This window comes from Nyctereutes procyonoides, unplaced genomic scaffold, assembly GCF_905146905.1.
Source record: "Nyctereutes procyonoides isolate TBG_1078 unplaced genomic scaffold, NYPRO_anot_genome, whole genome shotgun sequence".
In the NCBI taxonomy this organism is placed as follows: Eukaryota; Metazoa; Chordata; class Mammalia; order Carnivora; family Canidae; genus Nyctereutes; species Nyctereutes procyonoides.
In genome coordinates this window covers 49,530,295-49,555,643 of record NW_026575020.1, presented here as the reverse complement: position 1 = coordinate 49,555,643, position 25,349 = coordinate 49,530,295, and the positions used below count along the sequence as shown (strand labels likewise).

At 51.9% G+C, this 25,349-nt stretch overlaps 2 protein-coding genes across 5 annotated transcripts in view; one reads left to right on the top strand and one right to left on the bottom strand.

Moving 5' to 3' along the window:
• WIPI1 (WD repeat domain, phosphoinositide interacting 1) overlaps nt 1-1,680 on the top strand; it is a 32,985-nt gene extending 31,305 nt beyond the window's left edge. For both annotated transcript variants that reach the window (XM_055332847.1, XM_055332852.1), the window contains one exon: nt 1,160-1,680. In XM_055332847.1, coding sequence (XP_055188822.1) covers nt 1,160-1,207 — 48 coding nt within the window. In that variant the 3' untranslated portion in view covers nt 1,208-1,680. The remainder of the gene's footprint in view (nt 1-1,159) is intronic.
• A 139-nt stretch (nt 1,681-1,819) lies between these two features.
• The window catches only part of ARSG (arylsulfatase G), a 108,296-nt gene continuing 84,766 nt past the window's right edge, over nt 1,820-25,349 (bottom strand). For 2 of the 3 annotated variants that reach the window (XM_055332819.1, XM_055332829.1), the window contains exons 9-12: nt 17,257-17,365; nt 10,660-10,780; nt 6,057-6,147; nt 1,820-2,670 (exon numbers count right to left, since the gene is read on the bottom strand). In XM_055332819.1, the coding sequence (XP_055188794.1) occupies nt 2,366-2,670; nt 6,057-6,147; nt 10,660-10,780; nt 17,257-17,365 (626 nt within the window). In that variant the 3' untranslated portion in view covers nt 1,820-2,365. The remainder of the gene's footprint in view (nt 2,671-6,056; nt 6,148-10,659; nt 10,781-17,256; nt 17,366-25,349) is intronic. The other variant, XM_055332836.1, reaches the window with a different exon arrangement.

Sequence of the window (25,349 nt, the reverse complement as noted above, 5' to 3'; positions counted from 1 at the left end):
TGTCCTGTCTCCCTCTTCAGGACCAAATGTGAGAAAGTCCATTTAACTTGCCTCTGGGATTTTTCTTTAGACACAAGGAAGGCTTCCTGCCAGCGAGAGCGTTGATCACTGAATGAGGCCCCTGTTAGACCCTAGAGCCAGCAGTTGGGGTCATGGAAGCCAGCAGATCCCAGACGCCCTGCTGTCCAGCTTCCAGGCAGACAGGGAGGACAGGATCGAGCTTCTACAACCCCCCAATGTCATAGCAGACAGTCTTCTCTATCTCATTTCATGGAGACCAGAGGCGTGAGTGCCACTGGGATGTCCTCTCGACGTGAACCATCTCCCATCCTTTTGGCAACGATGTCCAACAGGAGAGGAGATGCTGGACAACTCCCCTCCCTGCCATTATTCTGCACCAGCATGCCTATTACGCATACTTGGCCAAAATTCACACCTCTACCCACATCCCTTAAAAACTTACGGGATTGTGATCTTGGAGTCAGCATGGTTAAAAACATGGGCTTGCCTGCCTAATCTCATGAGGGGCTCCCCAGGCCTTTGCCTTCAGAACACAAGTCCTTGTGAGTAGGGTCTTTTTTTTTTTTTTTTGTAATATACTCACACTTTCCTGAATATGATCACTCTTATCTCCTGGGGATTTCCTTTGCTCCATCCACAATGAGAAAAGAGAACTGATCATTTCTGGTACCTTAGAAAGGTGCCGTATTCAGGAAGCAGCTTTTGTTGTAAAAACACGCCAACCTTTACAAATCTACACATTCTCTGACAGTGGTCTTACTCCTATGAGCAAGAGTAAGGGAAGTGGGACCAAGGGTATTTACTGACTTTTTCATAGTGACTTAGCAGTCTGTGTTTACACGTAAGATGAGCCTTTAAAAAAAAAAAACAAACATGCATATACATAGAAATACACACACATACACACGTATTTTATATATAGTCAGTATTTTCTGAAACTGTGCCATACTCGTCTACACCTACGCAAGACGGGTGGACTTTCTGTGGCCACAAGTGAGGGTCAGTCCATGGACATACGCAAAAACTGTGCCAGCCTCCCCCTGCTGACCCCGCATGGGCACAGATCTGTTGATAATGCAGCCTTGCCTAACAGCCTCTACCTGGAAGGAGTAAGGCCATTCTGTTTTGATTTTGGTAGATAAACTTGTGCCGTGGAAGTCAGAAGGGCAAAACGAAGCAGTCATGATGAGAAGCGCACCTCAAATCAGGAAACCCCCCCCTATCAGGAAGGTGGAAGAATGGAGTACAAATTGTGTGTGCAGAAAGGGGGGGCAGGAATCCCAGGTGCCGCCTGCTTAAGCCACGAGACATGGTCCACGGCTCTCCAAACTCTCCTCTGCCCTCGTTGCCAGTGGGTACGGGAGACCCTTATATACACATCCTGCTACTCGAAATATGTTACAGCCATAGTGTCAATGCTAACTAACCATATTGGTCTATAACCGGAACTTTATACGATAAAGGGCATCCTTTTTAAATGTATGCCGTGTAAAAATGTACTTATAGGAAAATCTCTTTGAATTGTATTTCTTGTATATTACGTACGTATAGCGAGAGACTGTTTTCAGCCACGCAAAGTATTTTTGCAGTGATTGGAATAAATCATTTATTACCTTTGAGTCCCATTCAGGACACTAATAATAAAATCATGGCAATGCATCTTTGAGGTTTTAAATTTTTTATCTCTTCTTGGTTTTAGGAAGCAGGAAGATGCCTAAAATCTTTAGGATACAGTCGTTTGATCTTTAAAGGGAAGGAGGAGGCGGGTAGGGCTGGGGATTAATCTGTGGACTCTTGAGCGATGAGACCCAGAAACATCTAACTTTGTCCTAGCCTGCATTTGGTGCTACTCAGGGCAACCCCCACCTCCCCCAGGAGCTGCCCAGAAATGGAGCATCTCAGGCCCCACCCCAGACCTACTGGGTCAGAATCTGCACTTCCATGAGATCCCAGGTGATACGTATGCGGATCAGAGATGGAGAAGCACTGCCCTAGATCCCAGTTGGGATGAATCTATGCTAATGGGACCAGCGAAACTGGGTACAGAGAAAAACTAAAATGTATTAAGTGCCTGTTCTGTGTCGGGTGACATGGCAGGCATCTCCATGTATCATCGTCTTTCGTCCTCAAAATCAGCTTGCAAGCTAGGCTAAATGCCCACATTCAAAAGCTGGGCCTTGATCCAGATCTAACGGCAAAGCCTGGGTGCTTTCTGCTCTAGGCCCACCCAGCTGTTCTCTCAAGCGGGGAGGGGGGAATGCAAAGCTCGAGCCTCAGAACAAAATCCTGAGACTTAGTTTTACAGCATCCGGAGCTGGAGTGTGAACTTGCCCTGTCTCGCTTCCTAACATCTGCCCCTGGGGAAATCGGTCCATCCGGTGGCTTGGCAACGGCAGGCGACGTGGTGGGGATTGCAGCAGGGGGTCACCGAAGGATCGCGAGTGTAATCCGCTCTGGAGGTGTTGTCACCAGCAATGTCTAGAAGAACATCTGCAAGAACCTCTCTGACCTTGGGCAGGACGCCCTGGTATTCGGCGCTGCCTCTATCTAGAGGCACAGCTTCTGCAACATCATCTTCCAGGTTAAAAATAAGGGGAGGCTCATGATGCTGCTCCGGTCCGACGTCTCCATCACAGGCTTTGGCTCCGCCTAGAGAGGGGGTGACAGCAAATACCCAGTCAGACCCAGCTTTGGCCCTATGGTGGAAAGAGGAGAATTCTGATTGATTTTACATTAATCCAAACATCCCAGGACTTGAATATTCAAGTGACCATTCTGCCTGTGAAGTCACCTTGAGATTTTTGGTGCTCAGACCAGTGATGCTCCTCTTGTCCAGAGTGATCTGGAACTTCTCCGGGACTTGCCTTCAGAGCCAGTATGACTCGACAGTCAACCAGCTATCTCTCATCTCTACCCTTTGTGAGGAAATTTGATTTTTTTTTTCCCAAACACTGATTTCTTGAACACCATGATACTCAGTTTGGTGGACTGGGCAGGAAGGCGAGGTGAGTAATTTCACTTTGGGTTGCAGTTGAGATTCTTACATGAATTCGAATCTGGCCATGAAGGCAACCTCCAAAGAGGAGTAACAAAAATAGAGTACTGGCAGCAGCAGTTAGCGATTTGGGTGACTTTTTTTTTTCTTTTTCTTTTTCTTTTTTTTTTGCCTTTTCCATACAAAAGTAGTTAAGGTATCAGACAGGAGTTAATATAATATGATTGAATAAATGAAAGCAATCAAGGCAAGGGACAGCCATCAGACATACAGTAAATCCCAAATGCCTACTTTGCATCCGAGCTTCCTAGCAGCCAAACAACAGGGTAGAAACTTCTCAGTGGCTCAGGGGAAGCCCAGCTCTTCCTGGCACTGATATATGTGAGAGAAACTCTTGGCTTCCCCAGCAGGGAGAGAAGAATGGGCAAACCACACAGCTTTTAAGGCAGCCCTCCTTAATGGTTTTCCTGCTGTGGTTGACATTCGGGTCGTTCAGAAAGAGTCACTGTCTTTGCCCCAAGTTTGGAGTCCAGATTAAGCTCTCCTTCGTTGCCAGTAAAGGGCAGCGAATGAGGTTTGTGATCAGTGGAGCAAGGGCTGGACTCCTCTTGGAAAAATTTAAGACTTCCACTTTGAGAACCATGGAGAAACCAGCAGGGGGGGGGGTTAGCTTCCATAGGACCAGCCCCCTATTGAGAACAATTTGGAATTCTAGACATATTTAGGGGGAAAAGAAACCCTGAAGGCACCAGGAAGTTACCAAGGCAGGCAAAGACCGGAAAGAATTTGATCAATGAAAGAGAGGGTCTCCATGGGTTGGGTCTGCATTTAGGAGTTTGTGCAGCCCCCTCCCCCCGCAACAGGACCCCCCTCAGTCTGTGCAGCTTGGAGCAGTAAGAGCCCAGGGAGAAAGCTGTCGTCTCTTTAGCTTGAGGTGTCAGGGGCCAGGGCTCAGAGCTGCCACAAGGGAAGAGAACTGATGGGTGAAATCCTAGGAAGGAGGAGGGAGCCAGAGAGGAGCAACCTGAAAATCCATCCATGAAGTCCCTCCGCACCGTTCTCTAACCTAATGTAGTAGATGTCAACACATGTAGTTTATCTGAAAGCAGTTTTAAGAAACAGGGGTGCAGATTCCCAATGAGAAGGGGAAGGGAGGGGTCAGAACATGTGTGTCACACGCCCCACCCCCGGCTCAAGACACACACACACACACACACCACACACACACACACACCTCCAGCTGTTGAGAGGTCTTCCCTCCGCATCCTCATGCTAACACTACTGGGTCCTTGGTGACTCCTCAGAACAGACCTGCCCTCCCCTGGGTATCATAATTCCTGTCCGATTGTGATCGTTCTAAACAGTCCGATTACTTCATAGCAACATTCAGGATTCCAACACCGCGGTGCCAAGGGCTTTCTGGCAGGGCCCTGACTTCTGAAATTAACTCAGCCTGGAGAAGCCATACCTTTGAGATAATGTAATGTAAGGACTGTAATCTGGAAACTTTCCATCTGAAAGCATAACAAATATCTGACTGGTTTGCACTGTAGGTTTTGGAGGATCAACGATTCTTGTGGCATTTTTAATATCCCTCAAGTTACGAACTCAAAGAACTTGTTTTGTGTTTATGCCATGTTTTCTCCAGGGTCACGGATTTACAGTCAGGGATAATCATTTCCGTTCTTTATTATATAATTCTTTGGAACACCCTGATGTTAAATAATTGAATCAAATTGGAATCTGCACCAGGTCCCGGATTTTGTTTTGTTTTTGTTTTTCATTCACTAAAAGAAAAACGTTAGGGTCCCTACGAGGTACAAGATGCTGTGCTCAGCACTTAGAGACCACAAAAACGAAATACCTTACAAAGCTCAAAACTAGGGGCGCCTGGGTGGCTTAGTTAAGTGTCTCAGCTCAGGTCATGATCTCTGGGTCCTAGGACGAAGCCCTGCATGCGGCTCCCTGCTGAGCTGGGAACCTGCTTCTCCCTCTACCCTCCCCATTGCTTGTGCGCGCTCTCTCTCTCTCTCATGCTCTCTCTCTTACATTAAAAAAAAAAATTTGGGATCCCTGGGTGGCGCAGCAGTTTGGTGCCTGCCTTTGGCCCAGGGCGCAATCCTGGAGACCCGGGATCGAATCCCACGTCGGGTTCCTGGTGCATGGAGCCTGCTTCTCCCTCTGCCTATGTCTCTGCCTCTCTCTCTCTCTCTCTCTCTCTCTCTCTGTGACTATCATAAATAAATAAATAATTGGAAAAAAATGAAAAAAAAATTTAAAGCTCAAAACTAGTAGTGGAAATAACTGTGTACCCCCAGGACCCCTCCCAAAAAACAAACATTTACCCAAATAACTGGCATATATAGCAGAATGTGACCCTTATCAGAGTTTTTCCAAATCATACGCAGCTGGCAAGATGAGATTGGATTTTATGACCAAGGTACTAGAATTTGATGGGAGGACCTCGCAGTGGAGAGAGATTTCGATACAAGGCCAAGGAAGAAGGCCATTGCCCTTGGAGAACTGACCGTGGAAAAGTGGAGGGACCCAGGATGGAAGGAGCCTGAATCCAGTGGGCAGCAAGAAGCCACTGGAAGGTTTTGAGAACCATCCTGACCCAGTATCACATTTCTAAAATATACATTGAAGATGGTCAGCGAATGAACCAAGAAGCAGAGCCTTCTGCTGGTTTGCTAACTCAACCTCTAGAGTCTATTTTCTGAAACAGTCTATTGTCAAGTAAATTACACTTTAAAATATCTCTAAGCTCCCATTTCATGTTCGGCCAAACTGGCATTTAAAGCACAACAATGGAATGAAACGGGTTCTTGGTGGGGAAAGGGCTGTGTCAAGTGTGCTGACTAGCTCGGAGCTTGCTGGAAATTTCGGTGAACGGTAAAAAGACTTTGTTTTCCTATCTGTGGGGGCCGAGGGCCTGTGCTGGGGGGCCCCTGGGTGCCAGGAGCGCCCCTGAAGGAGGGCAGCCCACACTCACTGCCCGAGGCCTGAGGGAGGATGGTGCACAGCACACCCGACTCACCGCTGACGTAGAAGGCCTTGTAAGGCCCCAGGCGGACCGTCTGAAGGGCTCCGAACTCTCCAGCAGCCCCGCTGTTGGGGTGAAACAGCACCTGAGAAAGAGCAGCAGAGCTTCCTAACCAGCCAGGCTCCCGGGGACTCCCTGGAAAGCATTTCTTTCTCTGTCATTGTGCCCGGCCCAGCACCCCCACCCCACCCTACCCTGGTCCCAAATGCTGACCGACTGGGGCCTGTGGTCCACTCTGGCCAACCCCACCCCGGGGGAGCGGATGCCTCCATGAAATAGCTATTTGGCCAGTTACTTAGATTGGCCCCCTCTCTGGTCAGATTCGCAGGCCCAGTACCAGCTACAGCATGTGCAGGGTCCACTGCAAAATCAAAGTGAGAGAAAGCTCGTTCAACGTTGGAGAGTTCCAAGACGGCACAGCACCTGCTCTTTAAACCAGCTGCGGGGCTGTCCTAAGTGCCAGGGGGATGGGGTGAGAGATGACTGTGCTGCTCACACACCGGCCCAGGCCCCAGCCCTCAGGCTCAAGATAGGGCCTGGGAACCTGCATGCCTTCCAGACCTTCCCAGGGATTCGGACGCAGGTGTTCCTCGGATCTCTTTGGAGAACCGACTTCGGCATCCGGTTGATTTTCTCGCTCCCCCTCGAGCAAGGGTGGCCTAGGAAGGCATGCTTGAGAGGACGGCTCGGCTGATGTCTCGGAACCGGGCGCGGCCTAACATGGACAGCCTCACCTTTGACTCAACCCTACCCCACTCGGACTGAGGAAATCCTCCCTCATCAGGCCAGAGATGAAAGAATCACCCTACAAAGCGGAAACACCTAATTCAGGCTTGCCAAGGGCAGGATTTGGTAGAAAATAACTGACCAGTGTCCTTGGTCGGTTGGTGGGTTTGGGCTGGAAGCGTGAGACCGCCCTGGTATGAATCATGACCGATATATATCACTGGAAAGGCGCTTACGTGATTCAAAGTTTCCATGGGGCTAAAAAAAAAAAAAATGAGAAACATCTGTTGGAGCAGTAAACAGCTGTCCCTCCAAGTTCCCGGGCTCTGAGAGGATGCCGCCGAGGGCGGGGCTCCTCCCACACCTGCAGCTTCCGTGCTGGGCTCTCGTGACAGTCGCCGTAAGGTCCCCGGCCAGCGTGATGACAGCAGGCTCCTTCCAAACAGGAAAAGAAGTCGTAACTCAAAACCCACTCTCCTGCCAGCCCTGCCGGAAGCCAAGCCCGTCACCGCAGGAGGCCGCTTGGTTTCCTTCTGGAGAGGGCAGGAAGTGGGGGACTCTTGTCAACCGACCTAAGACGCACTCAGACATCCAGGAGGTGGGAGTCGCGGTCCGCCGCCAGGTCAAGCCATGGGCATCGTCTGAGCCTCAGAAACTCCATCAGTTTCCTGCCACGTCCAGGATATTTATGCAGCGTTACCAGAGGCAACTTCCATAATCCAAGAGGAAGAGGAAGCAAGACTTGAGGATGGCTCACTCCCCGAAACGGGGATGGGTTTTGCTTTCCTCCGGGGCACACTGGCCAGGGCGCTGGGGTTCCCATCCACAGAGGAAGAGGGCTGGCAAATGTGCACATGAACCACAGCCCAAGACAGGTCCTCAGGTCCTCGGGGGAGGGCAGGGAGGACACCCCGTCCGAATTTCAAAGATGACTGTGTCTTCTGCAAAGCAGGTGCACGTTCCTGGTTGCCTTTCTTGCCTGTTTTTGCTTTGTTTCATTTTGTTTTGTCGTTTTAAGCAGGGGAGCATCTCCTTAGGCCCTGGAGGCTGGTGCATACACACACACACACACACACACACACACACACACACACACACACAAGGAGGGCTCCCCCAGTCCCTCAGATGGGGCTGCAAAGCTCTGTCTCCAAAAGTGGTGGGCCACTGGGGATGGCGCCTCTCACCACTAGGGGCCTCCCTAAGAGAAGTGATGGGAGTTCCAGAGCCTGCAACCCAGCTCCTGTCCCCTCAATGTATAGCTTCCAGGGAGGGGCCACGTGTCTTAGGACCCACAGCAGCCCCAGGCCGGTTTGGACTGGCTGGTACAGAGCCATGAAAGGCTTCTTCCCTTTGCCAACAAAATTTGGACTTGCTGGTGGCCACCGGGAGCTGCCGTGTGACTTGACCAACGGCAACGTGACAACGTGACAACCTCCAGCTTGCATTCGAGAGTCAGGCAAGCCCCCAGTGGGATATTGGAGGCACCTTCCCCTACCCGTCTCCCCTCCCCCCCCTCCTCGCGGTTGCCCTCGGTGCCCAGACACAGACCCAGGTGCAAGACCCACCGCGCAGCCTGGTGACAGCTGCTGCGGGTTTTAAATACCACCCGACTTCCCCAGAGACCTCCAAGGGGACAATGAGAAGAAGGCCGAGAAAGCCGCTCTGCAGGAAACCCAACAGCCCACGATTGGCCTTTAAATTCCTGCACCTAGGGCCTGGGGAGGCTGCCAGGGGGCGCGTGGCCCTAGGTGGCTTCAGCACTTCCCACTTGCGGTGACTTCATTTGCAAAATAAGGAAGAGCCCCATTGCTCAGGCCTATTTGCATCCTGTTTTGAGATGATCATCTAGGAGTTACTTTGAGCCTCTTGAAACTGGAACTGTTTTCTAAACCAAGCCCGCGGTAGGATCCTGCAAGCCCAGGACACAGCCGAGGGTGAACACAATTAAATTGTGTTTCTCAAAATCTCCCCGGGGCGGGGGGGGGGACACGTATGTGCGTATCCACATGGATAGACGTGTGTGTGTGTGTGTGTGTGTGTGTGTGTGTGTGATCACTCACTTCACCTCCTGGCCTCCCTTCTGCAAACTCAAGACAATTTATTCTAGTCTGTTCGGCAGGTGGCCGGAAAAGACCAGACTCAGAGCCCACAACTACCTGTGTTGCCCTCAAACTCGAAACTCTGTGGGAATCTAGGGTCCTGGGAAGGGGGGCGTGGCCCGAAGGTGCCAGCACCCGCAGGCTTTTGCTCTTGAAGATACCATCAGTGGCTTCCGGCGGGCGGTCGGGGAGGCTGTTTCCTTCCAGGCCCTGGGGTGTGGTCAGGACTCCAGCTGCACACACACGCCTGCGTCCCCCACGTGAACCCCCAACGGTGCTGGGGCTTGGATCCCATCCTCCTGCCTGGTCCCCCCACTCAGCCACCGCCGGGCACCACACCAGTAACCGTGAGGCCCCGAGCCCGGGCCTCGATAGCCCCACGCAAAGCAGCAACCAGAGTGAGCTCTCTCCTGCCTGAGAGCGGAAGCGAGCGCGAAGGAGCTGGCTTCCACAGGCAGACCGGCCACGGCAAGGAGCCCAGAGTCCTTGAAGCACTTCCTGGTGACCCCAATTATTCTATTAGTAGCTGTGCTAATAAACACTCGGGAGCACCTCTGCACTGACGTCTTCCGTAACCCCCCAGGGTCACACACTGCCAACCTCCAGCCCCGAGGCGGAAACCATCTTCCTGCGGCCTCGCCGCTGCTCAGCAGTACAGCTCAGCCTGGAAGGGTCTGCAGTTCTAGAAGATTCCATATGCCAGGAGAAGTAGTGCTTCCTCGGAGGGCATTTCAGGCACGTCTGATGAGCCCTAGAAACTGCACGAATGCTCACAGAAGCACGGGCGGCCCTCTCGGGGCCAGAGGGCCGCCTGCCCTGGGTCGGCCCAGCCACAGGGGCGGCTTGGGTGACCGCTGCCGCACATCTGAGCAGCATTTGAGTCACTTCCATGTGACCCTCGGTAGAGACGCAAATAGACCCTTTGATGTGTGGGTCCCTAACTGAGAAGCCATGTGCTCTCATGGGGCCCTACAAAGGGGTTTGGGGTTCCCTCCTCCCACTTCCTCTTCCTTTTGGTGAAAGGAAAACACACGGAAATGACATGGAAAGGCCACTGGGCCCGATGCTTCCGGGCTGTCACTGCCCCCGAGTGCCTCAGCACACATGAGGAGGGGACCCTGGGCCCTGGGAAGCAGAAACCCAAAGCCAGTGCAGGGGCTGTGGAGTCACATGTCAGGCCGTCCAGGAGCCAGGGGGCAGGTCAGAGGCATAAAGCCCTCGTTGGCCCTGCCGTCCAAGAGCTGTTTCATTCATGTGTCTGTTCATTCATTTATTCATCAGATCCGTATTGATTGCATGCCCGTGGGTGCCAGGCACTGTGAGGCGCACAGGGAATTCTCAGTGAAATCCCTGCTTTCGGGAAAGTTCCATTCTAGTCAGGGAGCCCCACGATACACAAGTCACTCACACTACTCAGCCATCTCATCCAACAAAAATATGCCAGGTGCCTACGATGTCTCAGAACATTCAGTAACTGTGAAAACAAATCATATGTTATGGGGAATAAGCACCCCCATACACCCGCTCTAAGCCAAGGTGTTAAATTAAGTCTGGATTGGCAAACCGGATTGATCATAGGAGAAAGGGGTGGGGTAGAAAGAGAGGTTCGTCTCAAAGGAGCCATCTATCAGGCTTTCTCAAACTAGGTCTGGAGCAGCCACCTCCATGTAGCGTCCAAGGATGGTTCTCTTTGCACAAAGGCAGCCCCGGATGAGAGGCAGCTGGCCAATCTCCTGAAGAGCCTGAGAAGGGCGCACACCCCCTTCACTTACCCTGTGCCCAGTCTGCGACCAGCCAAAGAGCACCTCGGAGGCATCCAAACCATCAAAGTGTCGGTCCTGGGGCAGGCTGGCCCCAGCCAGAGCTATCACGGTGGGGAAGATGTCCAGCACACTACAGAAAGAACAAGACAGCGTTGACCCCGGCTATTCCCAGACTCTCTCCCTGGCCATGCTATGGTCAAGGCCCACCCAAACAAGCCCAGACTGAGCATCCACATCCTCCCATATGGCCCCCTCCTCTGCCTGCCTGTCCTTTCTTTGGGTTCCACCTGTATTCCTTCTTCTTCTGGAAGAAGCAGAATGGCACAGTGGTTTCCCACCCAGGCCCGGTGGCTGAGAGTTACCTGGACTCCAATCCCAGGGTTGTATCTATCTGGCTTCTTAATGCCTTCATTTTCTATTTTCTAAAATGGGCATGATGATAGTGCCCACTTCAGAGAGTACTGTGTGGACGAGGCACACAGATAAGGCATAGAGAAGAAGACCTGGCACTCTGGAAGGGCTCATTGGGTGTTTGTGTTATGATTATTCACAAGAGCGGTGCCTGGGTGGTTCAAATGGTTGAGCATCTCCCTTTAACTCGGGTCATGATCCCAGGGTCCTGGGATCGAGCCCTGTGTTGGACACTCTGCTTAGCACAGAGTCTGCTTCTCCCTCTCTTTCTGCCCCTCCTCCCACTTGTGCTCTCCATCTCTCTCTCAAATAAAATATTTTTAAAAAAATAATTATTCACAAAAGCACCCCTATGGACCTACCTAAGAACAAAGGGGTTCCACCTGTCACCAGGTAGGCCGCAGCCACTAGATGAGAGGGGACACTGTGTGACAGGTACCTGCTGGAGAATGTACACTTCATTATTCCTTCCCCGGGTCTCTGGATCACAAATATTTAGTCTTTGTTTAAAATGCCATAGTATGTGACACATTCCACCCCTTTATTTCAGTTACTTTTTCCTCATTACAAAATAGCAAATGTTTATGTGAAAAAAAAAATAGAACATCCAGAAATATAAAAGAGAGAACAATGCACGACGGGTGCATTACCCGAAGGTTGCCACTGTTACCATCTTGGTGAATTTTGTTAATGTGATTTTTTTAAAGTCATGTGGTACAATTTTACTCTCTTCTAGGGCACATCTCCTGCCAGCCTGCTGTGCTTTGTCAGGAAAAAAAACTCTCCAGCATAAACAAATGGACTGTCCTTTCAACAAAGCTGTTTATATCCACAGGCCAGGCCAACTGAGTCAGTGGGATGTGATGCAGTCAGGAAGGCAGGGCCAGGGCGAGGGGCACTCCCCCGGGAGAGAGGCCCCGTTGGCCTGAGGCTGGGCACAGAGCCACACTTCGGGCACACTTTTAGGGAGGCCTCAGGGGCCGCACCTCCCACTGCCACCACCCTGAAGTTCAGGGAGGGGTTCTCTGTCCAGCAAGAGGGGCTGGGGAAAGGACTGAGCTTCTACCCACCATGTGGCTCTGCCTACAGCCCTGGACAGAACCTCTCCCTGGACCATGGCACAGACTGTTTCTGGGTTGCCTTCAACTTTCACGGTCCACCCAGCTGGTGGCTTATCTCTCGAGATACGTGTTCCAGGAGCTGGCATCTCACACGGGCAAAGTCAAGGAGTGCCGAGTAAGCACTAATGGAGTCCGGCACAGTCCAGAAACCCGTCCAGGGTCCAAGGATCCGGGGACAAACTGGGCAGCGCTGAGCACTGCAGCACAGTCCGAGAAGGCCACACGGCTGGGGCCCCTTGGCTCTAGCTTTCTCTAGATAGCACCCCTAAGAGAGGCTGGGTCACAACAGCGAGCAAGAAAAACAGGATCTGTGTTAGATCGGAATGTACGGCATACTTTCTCTTTCTATCTTATATTTTTCTCCCCCAGTGTCATGAGGTTTCACATCCTAATGGAATAAAGCCCGAAGTCTACTGTTTGTGGGACCCTAGCATCTCAGAACTGCTCAGGATCCTCAGAGGTACCTTTTCCTCCCAGAGGACAAAGAAAACCTCGGCCCACGAGAGTCTTCAAACATCTCCGACGACCCGACTCGCCAGTCCAGCATTGATCGCCAAGCCCAAGCTACCACCAAGGCTTTCCTTCTGTCTCGGAGGAAGCCAAGCCCCCGAGGTTAGCCTTGGAAGAGGGAGGGCCTCCTGGGCACACTACAGTCCCAGTGCCAGCCCAGAGGTGGGCGCCCCCATCCCAGAGCTGGGCCCCCAGCCTAGGCGTGAGTTTAGAGGAAACCGGTGTCCTACAGAAGCCACCGAAGGGAGCCCAGCTGCTCCAAACCTCAAAACCCACCCAAGAAACTGGTCCTGGGAGTCGTCGAAAGCTTCGAGAAAGAGACACAAAAAACCTAGAACCTACATTTTCAAGTTTCTGTGGCTGATGCCACTTGGGATGGAGGCTTTGGGCAGGGCCACATTCTGACTTTCGTGGGATCTTTGTGGGCTGCTACTTCCACACAAAATATGTAAAATCATATTTCACAACTGTGTTGACTGAAAGACGCACATAGAAATAGTAGATATTAAACCATTTTCTCCAACATAAAAGTTGGGTGTTTTTTTTCTCCTTCTGATTTTAGAAGAAATTAAAAATCTGTATCCCTAAAAATTTCATGGGCCTGGCTCTGACCCTCCCCTGCCTAAGGGACAAGTCAGCCCTGGCTTCTGGAGGGATGAAACCCCCCTGGGCCCGAGTTTTCTCTGCACAGTGACACATCAGAGTGGGCAGGGGGCCGCCTTTGCAGGTTCCGCTGCCCATATAAAAAGCGTTTCTTTCTTTCTTCATATGGCTTCAGCCAGCCCAGGGCACTGAAAGTTGTTCGGAGGAAGTGTGCATGTTTGTGTTCCTATCCAAGGTGTTGCCATAGGAACCTGGGCGTAGAGAGCAGGCGACCGACCAGGAGGAGGATGCCGGAGGGTCCGAGGGTCCCGCCAGGAGCTCGCTGGGGCTGACCAGCAGCAGAGGCCATGTGTGGATGGGAACTGGGGACAGGCCGTGCTGGGCTGTCCTAGGGGGAGAGCATCCCAGGGCAGAGGGAAGGGCTGGGAAGGGAGGTGTTTCCTAGAAGCTGGGGAGGTTATATCTGGGAAAAGGCGGTGTGATCTGAAGACGGGAAGTGGGAAGGACAAGGGGGTTGCCAGGGGAAGGACTGAGGGTGCGTGGGCCTGAACACAGAGGGAGGAGACAACAGTACTTCCTCCAGGTCGCGGGACGGTGAGAACTGTCCCTAGGACGTGGGAGCAGCTCCCCATTTAGTTGTTAGTCTCTTCCTGTCGGATTTCCCTCTCGGGAGCCCTGGGAAAAGCAGGTATGCACCCCTTCCTGGCCTAAGCCCCTCTGCGAGCGGTTGAGAGGCTGCAGCTGCCCCCAGACCCCCACCTCGGGTTCCTCTTAGAGCCCAGCAGAACCCCCACTGCACTGTTTCCAGGGAACATGGGGGTCCCAGAGTGTCAGGAGCACCCCCCCTCCCAGCACAGAGCACACACACGGGTTACGTAGCAGAGCACAGCTAGGAGCAGGGGTGGGTGTGAGACCCCTCCCCCTCTCCCGCTCCCCTGCCCACTGTCCACAGGAAAGAGTGGGGGACCCTGAAAGGAGATATGTGGCTAGACCTTGCTCTCATGGTGACACCTAAACCACAGGACACTGATGTTAACATGGACTTCTGGGCCTGGGCCTGGGGACAGTACAGAGGCAGGCGAGTCACCCTTCCACACAACTGACAGCGCTGCAGGTATCTGGAGAGAGCCACGAGGCAGCCCAGGGGACTGTGTGCTCTCCTGGCTAAGCGGAACCTTTAGAGATCCGGTCACCTTGTATTTGTCCCCGGAATCTGGGATTCTCTGTTCTGAACACAGATGGCAGTCTCCCGGCTCCGAGACGCAGGGCACAATCTTCACCTCTTTGCATATGGCGATGAGAGATCACAGACTATGGTTCTCCACGAGCACGAGTCTGCCCTCCCAGGGCACATCTGGTGCTGCCTGGAGACACTGGTTGTCACGACTTGGGCGGGGCGGGGGGGTTGCCATTGGCAACAAGTGGGTAGAGGCTACTCAACATCCTACGGTGTGTGTGCAGGAGAAGCCTCCAAACAGGATGCGCCAGCCCAAAAGGTCAACAGTGCCAAGGCTGAGCTGTCCCGCATTAGAGTCTGAGGTTCAAACCACCGGCCCCTTTTGACGTGTGAAACCAAAGCCCTGCTCTCCTGGGGGCAGGTTAGCTCCTCACCTTTGTCAGGAACTTTGTCCCATCTGCTCACTACTCCATCCCCGGTCCCCAGAGCAATGCCTGCCCCACAGCTGGACACAACAATAAAAATTTGGTGAATGAATGAATGAATTTCCCTCACTCTGTGATTGTGTCACTGGGCTTGGGGGCCAGGAGACGGCGAGGCCTTTCTTTGACCTCGCTACATGACATGGGTGTGCGGTGGAGCTTTCATTAACAGGGAGCATCTCTATCTAAAAGGGAACCAATGGAGTCAGTGTGGATCCCTCTTCCCTTGCTATCCCCCTCTCCCCAACACACTTGTTACGTTTGTGTATTCACGTGAGTATCTATATCAAGCTGTCTACTCTCTTCCCGTGACTTCTCAGGGGCACCAGAATTGAGGTGTAAGGGACTCTGGCCTTAGCTCTGAATGGCTCAGGGGAGTTATCTCTGTTCTAGAAGAAGATCCATATCCATCCGAGGAATAAAGTGCTGGCAAAGGTGATAAGCACCCTGGGTGGGAGAGCCTGGCTGGGCTCCCAAGGACATGAAGCAGTCTCCTCGGTTTATTAAAAACGGATCATGAGGCTATCCTCCTTAGAGCTGAGCCTGCAGGAGTCACGGAAAAGAGCAGCAGAGACACAGTGGCCTGTCCTGGCAGTAAGGACACTCCACCCCAGCTTGCTTTACGTGGATCGAGTCACGTGGGGCAACAGCGAGGAGGTGAATTCTATGGACACAAACTTTCCTGCTACAGTTGAGTCTACTTTCACGCCAAAAAAAAAAAAAAAAAAAAAAACCATGTTACGGGGAGCTGATGGGGTGACATTGGTATTGTCCTGGCGAAACTCCAGGGGCCCTCAAGCAAACGTTATCTTGTACCAAGACTCACCTTCTTTCAGCCACCTGGCTATGTCCCCTAAGATAGGTGCCCCCTCGGAGGCCTTAAATCATTAACGGAGCAATGTTATTGCACTGCTGCTGCGACGGCCGACTGTGGGTGCAAACAGCCTTCTCAGATGAGAAGCACGCGCTCGGTTTTTGGGGCTGGAACTTGAGAGATTGCCCAGTTATTTGTGCATGTGCGGCCCAGCCTGTGAACACTTGGCCCGACTGCACCAAGTCAGCCCCATAAAAAGCAGCCCTTCTGGCCGTCTTCCCGGCCAGCCTGACATCACGGACTCCAGCCCACGCTGTTGTTGTCACACCTGCTGGCACCCCCCTGACAACACGCTGCCCCCTCTTGACTGTATTGGGCAGGGCTGACCCGAGCCCTGGGGCCTGCCCCCGTACCCCCCCCCACCCCGGGCTGCCAGGGACAGTGCCTACCCACCCCCTCTGGCCATCAGAGCTGTTTACCTTTGCCTGGGCTCCAGTCTTCCTCCCTGCTCCCCACCAGGTCTGGGGATGCTGGAAGGAGCCCAGGAGGCTTGTTTTCCTCTGTGAGGCTGTGTTCTTTAGGCCACAACTCATTCGGCTAATGAGAGAGCCTGTGGAACTAATACATTCGTCTCTAACCAGCCCAAAAGCTCTGAGCACAAGAGTAGCACCCAGTCCCCCTTGTCAGTGAGTACAAGAGCAGAACCACAGAGAGGAAGTCCCCAACGGAGTGAGTGACAAGTTCCCATCGTAAGACTGGGTCATACAGAGAGCTGCATGCAAGTGCCCTCAGAATGGCACACCACACCGCGTGCTGTGCCGAGGAGATGGCCTCCTGGATCTGCCTTAAAATAACAAGATAAGAGTCGGGGGTGGGATATTATCACATTTTAGAGCCATCCTTCTAGTAAAGGGAGCAGCCCATCAGCTCACCTCACTGAAAGGGAGCCTTCAAGGCCACAGGTAGGCATGTCCTCACCTAGGGTTCATTCTTTCCTGGTCAGCCCGTTCGGGCCACCTCCTCTCCCTCCCCTCCAGGGCAGGGGGACACCTAGATTCCTTTATTGGGACCATGTGATTGCTGGTGATAAGCTGGCTTCACACAGGCATCCTGAGGCCACCTGCCCTCACCCCCGAGGATGGAATATTTATGGCTTCTATGGTCTATTCTCTCCCGTCAGCTGAGCCCAGACCAAAAGGGGAGATGCTGCTGCTAACTTCTCTGCCACCGCAGCATCAGCAGACACTGTCCTGTCTCCACGTCGAGGCCATGAAACCCACCCAGGCCCCTCTTCACTCCAACATGACCCCCAGAGGATGGCTGGGAAAGAGCCACTCTTGCTGTAAGTAGCACAGGTACCTGGGAACACCTGGCCAGGGCAGGTGGCCGAAGGGGGTCTCTCTTCTTGGGGTTTTTGGCCATTAGAGCATCGATTCATGATTTCCTTGCTCTGAATCCCAACATTTCAAGATAGTTTGGGTCTCGTACCTTAACAGGGCAGTGCTGGTGACATTGACGGGAACTCTCCCAGGCCAGTAAGCCAGAGCCGGGACGCGGTGGCCTCCTTCCCAGGTGGTCTGTTTGGCTGGACTGCCCCCTGCGACAGGACACATGCAGTCAGGTCTCTAGCACCACGGGCCTCTTGTAAAGGCACCCTGAGAGCTTCCGATCCCTCCAACCAACGGATGACTTCTTTAGTAACCAGCTATTTTTACGCCTCTAGCTAACATCTTGCATTCTGTGCTTTTATTTTCCTGGATTCAACATATATAAACAGGTGCTGCTGTCACTCTCTGTGGATCCAGGTCACTTTATTTTCTTCATGACACTTTTAACACTTTTAATTGTCTGATGTTTGTTCATTGACTCGCTGATGGTGTCATCTCCACACCAGGAGACTCCATCAGTCTCCTACAACCAGGAATGGTAGGTATTTAACAAATATGTTGAATAAAAATGACTTTGTCGGGATCCCTGGGTGGCTCAGAGGTTTAGCACCTGCCTTTGGCCCAGGGCATGATCCTGGAGTCCCGGGATTGAGTCCCGCATCAGGCTCCCTGCATGGGGCCTGCTTCTCCCTCTGCCTGTGTCTCTGTCCCTCTGCCTCTCTCTCTATCATGAATAAATAAATAAAACCTTTAAAAAAAATGACTTTGTCTTCCTACTGCTCATGTGACTGTTTAGGCTAAAAATATATATATATATATATATATATATATATATATATATATATATACACATACATATATACAATTATTTGAAAAGACAGAAAGGCAGAAACTCCCCCAGCTATTTGATCTGTTCAACGCCCAACAACTGACCTGGCATGGATTTTATTGTTGTATTTCTGTTTGCTTCGCTTCGCTTTGTTTTTCTTTGACTTAATGAGTTGTTCTCATGTTGTAGAGACAGCATTAGTAATAGCTCCGACCTCTTGCCTCTTGGGGGGCTTGGGGGTGGGTGGGTGGGGTAAGAACAATCTATGTGCAATCTATGAATTTCCACTTTGGTAATTAAAAGGAATTATTTTCATAACCACTACTCAAAAGTGACCACCAGTCTAACGATGACCAGCGGGCTGGAAGAGATGAGGTCATGTTTTATGGAAACATCCTGAATTCATGTAGCGTTGAATTAGCCGTGACCATCCCACCACTCCCACACACACCCCACCCTCATCCCACTGAGCCAAGGATTCCACAAAGTTAGCGTGTAGAAAGCCCTTCCAAGGCAGACGCTGTATGTGGCGCACACATATCGTGGTCATGCAACCTCCCCATGTTTGGCTGGCATGGCTATGAAAGCGGCGATGATGGGCAGGAGGGGGCTACGAGACCAAGGCGTCTGTCGCTCTGCACTCACACTGCAGCAAACAGAACCTCTAATGTCCCTGGCCCAGCACGTCCCACCGGAAATGCTCAGCATTCTTGGGATTTTCTCCTAACCAGCTTTGGAGTCCCCCAAGTGTTGAAGTAAGAAACAAAACATAAAACAACTCACATCTATGGACTGTTTATGCTCAGGGGTGTGGGACTCTCAAAACCAAGTGGAGTTCGGCAAGCAAAGCGGGAAGCTCTTTGCTCGTTTGTCGAAAGCCACACCTCCCAGAAATGCGTTTGGAGCCCACTCTCAATTTTTCACGCACATGGAACAGAATCCAGAGCTGCGGCAAGCCTGAAATGCACTCCCACGTGGCCTTGGAATGCATAACTCAAGCTGCAGCTCAAGGCCAAAGAGCAGAGAGGAAGCATCCCAACTGCACGTGCTGGAGCTCTGCAGATAATTCCCCTCCCGGGGAGGGACATCTGTATGGAAGCCTGGGGGGACAGGTGGGTGAAAGCATGGAGCCTGTTTCTTTGCATATCGGCGCTGCACAAAATTCAAACAGATTGGCTTAGTCTTTGAGGCCAGATGCTGAGGACCAGTGAAGCCCCCAGTGCTGAGAGGCAAGCCCAGAATTCCAACAGCCAACGGGAAGGCAGGAGCCGAGGGCCTGCCCGGCGGTGGGCATGGGTACCAGGCTTGGTCTCTGCCCCCAGCATGTTTCCAGAAGAACACACTAGCTCCCCATTAATACATTTGCTGGTTGATCTTCACCACGAGGGGCTCTGCTTGTCCCCCACCACCTTTTGTGTGGCTCTTTTTCAGGCAACCGATCCTCCTAATTTGGTTCTCAGAGAAAAAAATTGTTCATTACGTTTGCCTTATTTCAGCAGCGGGGGGAAAGCTGGAGGGATTCGAAGGAATCCAGCCAGTTATAAAAAGTATGTGTGTCAGTGCAGTGGACAGCCCACATGGAGAGGTTCTGGAGCCAGGAGGAAGAGGATGGCTGGGAGAAGCCCCCCAGTATGACCACTTGAGGAGCGATCCCCACTCTGTGTCGTCAAGACCGGCCAGCCAGCGCCGGCTGCACCCTGGCTTCTGGCTTTAACAGAAAGACACAATTACATATTCCAGCCAGGCCCACAGACTTCCTACTGTAGCAGAATTTATCTTAAAGGAGTCCAGAGAATGAGTAAGCAATTATAAAAAATAGATTCCCCTGGGATGCCTGGGTGGCTCAGTGGTTGAGCGTCTGCCTTCGGCTCAGGCCGTGATCCTGGGGGTCCTGGGATCGAGTCCTGCATTGGGCTCCCCGCATGGAGCCTGCTTCTCGCTCTGCCGGTGTCTCTGCCTCTCTCTCTGTGTGTGTCTCTCATGAATAAATAAAATCCTTTTAAAAAAAAGTAAATCTCCCTTGTTGAATTATTACATTGTACACCTGAGACTAACATAACATGGTGTGTTAATTGCAAATTTAAATTTTTTTTCTTAAATCCCCCTTAGCATGGAATTGTCTTGCTCTAAATCCCAGTATCTCATTGGCTGACTGCATAGTGGACAAACTTAAAAAGATCCCACTGGCATCCTCTGTGGGGTGCCCAGAGTTGTGGAGTCTGAATTTCAGAAACATCTAACAGTGTTTCCTTCAGTTTATCTGCACAGCTAAGGCTGAGCCCCTGCCCCCCAATACTCTGCAATGATACGAAAGGAAACTCATTCTGAGCTAAATGTAATAACCACAGTAACCACAATATCTCGTATTTGTTGAGCCTTCCCTATGCACCAAGTTAACGGACCTCGAAGCATGACGCTAAGTGCTTCCCTGCATAATCCCATTTAATCCTACTGACAACCTTGCAAACTAGGCACTATTATCCCCATTTTTGAGACGAAGACACTGAGGCTCAGAGAGATTAACCAATTTGTCAAAGGTCACACAGCTAGCAAACGCCAGGACCAGGATTTGAATCCAAGTCTAACTACATAGCCAGCCCCTGACCCATCAAAGCTTCTAGCACAGTGGCTCCCACCCATCCCTGAATGTATATTAGGATGACAAGGGGAGCTTTTTTTTTTTCATTTAAAAATGCTGAATTTTTTATTTACTTTAAAAAAAGTTTTTTTAATTGGAGTTCAATTTGCCAACATATAGCATAACACCCAGTGCTCATCCCATTAAGTGCTCCCACCCCCCCACCCTCCCCGACTAGGGGAGCTTTTAAAAAATACCCAGGCCAAGTTTCCTTTCCCAGAAATTTTGAGTTCATTTGCCTGGGATGGTACCTGGACATTGCTATCTTCTAAAGGTAAATATCTAAAAATAGTTAATATCTGAAGATGGGAGAGCGCCCATCTAGGACAAGAGCAAGGGGCAAAATCAGGAAGTGGACACAGTGCGTTTCAAAATCAAAGGTGGCTTGGGACGCCTGCGGGGCTCAGCGGTTGAGCATCTGCCTTTGGCTCAGGTCGTGATCCCCGGGGTTCCGGGGTCAAGTCCCACATCGGGTTCCCTGCGAGGAGCTTGCTTCTCCCTCTGCCTGTGTCTCTGCCTCTCTCTCTCTCTGTCTCTCATGAATAACTAAATAAAATCTTAAAAAAAAAAATTAAATGTGGCTTACCCGCTTTTTAAGCGTGTGTTTCATATTGCCCACACCTTTACACCTTTATGCCATAGGATCATAAATGTAAGCCTGTTACTCTCAGTAAACTTAATAGCAAAGCCCATCAATCGAACTCGTGTGCACTTTTGGATTTCAAAAGCTATTGGCCAGTTTAGATAAACCTTCAGACTTTGATCAGTGGCACCAGCCCATTCAAAGTGCCCGTTACATCTGGCTCTCTTTGGAGAAATGCACGTCTTATGGTCGTGAGAACACATTTTAGTGCGCTCGTGGTTAGTTATGACTCTCATTAAGGCAGAACCTCTTACTTAAAGCCATAAATATTTAGCCTCAGCAACCAAAACATAAACAGAACCATGATTCATGAATTTGCTTACTTGTCCTCCCCTGGCTGCGGAAGTGAAGTGGCATTCCGTGATGCAGGGCAGACGGGGAGGCCGAGCACGACTCCCCGCCACCGCCCGCGCCTGGAAGTGGAGGTCTTTCCCCTCGCGGCCTACTCGACGTCACTGAGTCACAAGGGCAGCCCAGCTAAAGAAGGGGGCTTGCTCAATACAAGAGAACCACCAGAAGATCACCCCCCCCCCCAAGCGATTCTGACTTAATAAGCCTAGAGTGGGGTTCTGATGCCAGCTGATTCCGATGCCAGTGGCCTGAGGAGCAGAGTTTGGGGAATATTAGCAAGATGGGAGGGAGGATGCCTCTGGAGTCCAGCAGGCCTGAGTTCTACATCCAGGGCCATTCTCGACATGTGGCCTTGGGCAGGATTCTTACCCTCCCTCAGCTCTGAAGGGGAAAAGATGATTGTGCCTATCTCACGGAGGCGGAGGTGGGCAAAGCCACAGAAGATCATGTGTATCAAGCTCCAAAGCAAGGTCCCCCTGCACAGCGCCTGCAGGAAGTGCCTGACAGACGCCGTCCAAAGAAGCTCAACAAACAAACAAACAAACAAAAACGAAACAACCTACGGAGGGTAAACAGCAGAAGTTGCAAGCTGGCAGCTCACACGCTGAATTCAGCCCTCTGACAGTCGGGTTTGGCACGAACGGGATTTTCTGAACTAATTCTGAATGTCGTTAGACGGGGCCCTCTCTGCAGTCTACTGAACCCCTAACGTGCTGCCCACCACTTAGGAAAACAAACATTTGCTCGTCCACATTACCTGCCTGGCGTTTGTATTTGTGACTCGGGTAGGACACGCCTGTCCCGAGGAGTGTGCATTCTCTAACCTTCTAAAGAAGCAGCCTTCGTTTCTAAATATAAATACGTGTCCTTGCCAAGGATACCCGCAGCATACTAGTTTTCTAGAAACACAGGGCAGACGGGCCTCTGTTTGGATGGAGGACTCTGGCTGGCCTGGGGTGGCCTTGAGCGGGGTGATGGGGACATTCCAAGCCGGGTGGCCAGCGTCCAGGAAGGAGACACAATTTGACTTCCACTGGGTCCCCCAACCAGCTGGCCCTGCCCCCCAGCAGGGCCAACAGCCAACATCCCTTGTCCGCTCTCGCCCTCCCTCACCCAGCCCCACCTCTGACCTCTCTCCACCCCACCCCCTGCCCCAAGCGGAACAGAAGGCCCAGGATGCGGAGCCGCTTCCCAGTGGGAAAGCTTACGCAACAACCTGATAGCATCAAATTACAAACAACCAAGGTCTCCTAGAAGCTGAGGATGCCAAATTCAACAGAATGTTTCCTCATCACCAAGGGGGAGGAAGGAACAGTTCTGCTCTTCAAATAAAACAAGGAAAGATTTTCCAGACAGAGGAGCAGTCGGTTAGGGGGCAAACAAGCTGCTGGTTGTGTCCCGGGTAGGAAATAGGTCTGGAGTGGGGAAGGGAGGGCCTGCTGCTCCGGGCCAGGGCCACGCTGAGGCAGCAGGGGGCAGGCACCCGCGGGTCCTCTTTGGGAGAAAGCAGGGGTGCTCTGCTCTGCTCGGGCCCAGCACCCCCTCCACCCGCGTTCAGTTTCTCTTCATCCCTGCAGGGGTGCAGGCCAAGCCCAGAGGAGCATCCTCACTCCTGCACAGGGTGCAGAGATGACTCCAGGAGACGCTGCCTCATCCCATCAGCTGAGCAAGGCGGCTTGGCCAGGAAAGGAAAGGGAAGACGAGGGGGGGGGCCTGGGGCCCCGGGAACAGGGGAAGGCAGCGCGTGGCCTGACGTAGCGGGCTGGCTGCGGGAAGAAAGAAGCAGGGCTCTGGGTACTGTTTGTCCTACTCCGTTGCGAAAACACTGACTGCCTTCTCCCTTTCATCTGCTCTCAAGACCCGGGCCCCTTACAGCAGGATGTGAAGGCATCCCACTGAAGAGGAACCTGGACGAGGAGGAGCAGGCGGTCCAGAGGGACCCCTAGCCTCCCTCCCGTGACCTGAGCCCTGGCACACAGCTCCTGCCACGCAGGCTCAGCCTGACTTTCCAGAGCCCCCCACCCACCAAGCGGTGCTTTGAGCAGAGAGGAGGAGGAGGAGGAGGAGGGCTGTGGGGGAGCCCCAAAAGGAAGCCGGTTTGGAGAATGAGGAAGGGCAAGTGTTCACCCCCTAGGCCAAATTCACCTTCAGGCTTTCCTGAGAAAAGAAGAGCATGGCATCCGGCCCCCACCCCACTGAGAACTCAGCTCCTTGCCCCACTGGCACCACAGGAAGCCACAGGTGTATCTGCCTCGCTCCTAGAGAAAGAGTGTTCTCTCTCTCTCTTTTTTAAGTGATTAATATTATAATTTTATTCGATATGAATAGTTTGGCTCTGCTGGATCAGATGAAACATGCACACATGCTGTAGCTGTGAAAAATCCCATTTTCCGTTTCCGTGTAAAGCAACATCTAGAGCAGCTGAGAGGGGGAAAAGTTATATTTTCAAAAATAGTTAAGCCAGACTGTTTCCTGGAGATACTTCATTCATTTTTCATCCTCAGATGCTACTAGCTATTTCTGGGAGGGCCAGACAGTAATACCAACCGGTTTGGCTTTCCCGACGACTGTTAACAGACTATCCCACAATGAACCGGACTTGGCGCCAAAGGCACTGCGGTGACCCCCGACGTACACGTATTGTAAAACATGTGTTCCAAGTAAAAAGATCCAGATTCGCCAGAGTATGAAATGAGAAGACTGAAATCCAGCTTCAGAGCAAAGTTTCCAAGACTGAGGCTCCAAACACTCGGAAAGTCATCCATATGTTATTTAAGTTGCCCGCAGCCTTCGGTAGGGCTAGACACTAATACTGACCAGTTTAGCTTAATTAACACCAACCAGTTGACTCAGCTGGGAATGAAGACACGGAGAATCATGGGGGTTAGTAGAGGACACGCACAAGGCTGGGTGCCCCCATCTGATGATGGTGGGCAGCACCCCATCTGATGCTCCCATCCATCCAGCGAGTGGGGTCTACAGTCCTACCTTACAGAAGGAGGAAACTGGGTTGGCCAGGGGAGGGGCCCGGTGGGCACCGATTCGTAAGTGGGGTTGAGATTGGAGCCCCATTGGGGCTTCCAAAGCCATGAGCTCCCTCCACCTCTCCACTCAGCCTCCTGCAGATTTAGAAAGATTCACACTGTTACGGGAGCCAAAGACATTTTTCTTGACAACCGTGAAGTCCAAAGAAGCAACACGGGATTTTCCAGACGGCTGAGCAGTTAGCCGAGTAGAACAAGGTGTGACTACAGCCATGGTGTAGGTTGGGTTATGAGCTGGTGGGGGTCAGAAGACAAGGCCCCCTTGGCCAATGGCTGGCCTCGGAAAGCCCTCCGCCCTGCTCCACCTCAGTTTCCTCGTGTGGCCAACAGGGTGGTTGGAACAAAGATCGCGGAGGTGTCCTCCTACCCTGGCATTCTTTGAGTGCAGGGATTTGGCTGGGGATTCAGTCACCTGCTGTCCTCATTTATCACCCAGGGCTTGGTGGAAACGGGTCTAGCCTTGTCCCTCTCTCTGCCCTCAGCCCCACCAACCTAAGAGGGATGTCTTAAAATTGACCAAGAGGCCAGGAAGAGTGAGAGATGGGAGGCAAGTGTTTAGGGGTATGTGGTTTTCTCTGGGGGCGGGGAGGTGTCTGGGGGCTCTGCAGTGAATGTGCTCAATGCCAGTGAGTTGTACACACTAAGAGGGTCCATCTTCTGTCCCAGAATCTCACTTCAAATAAAAAAT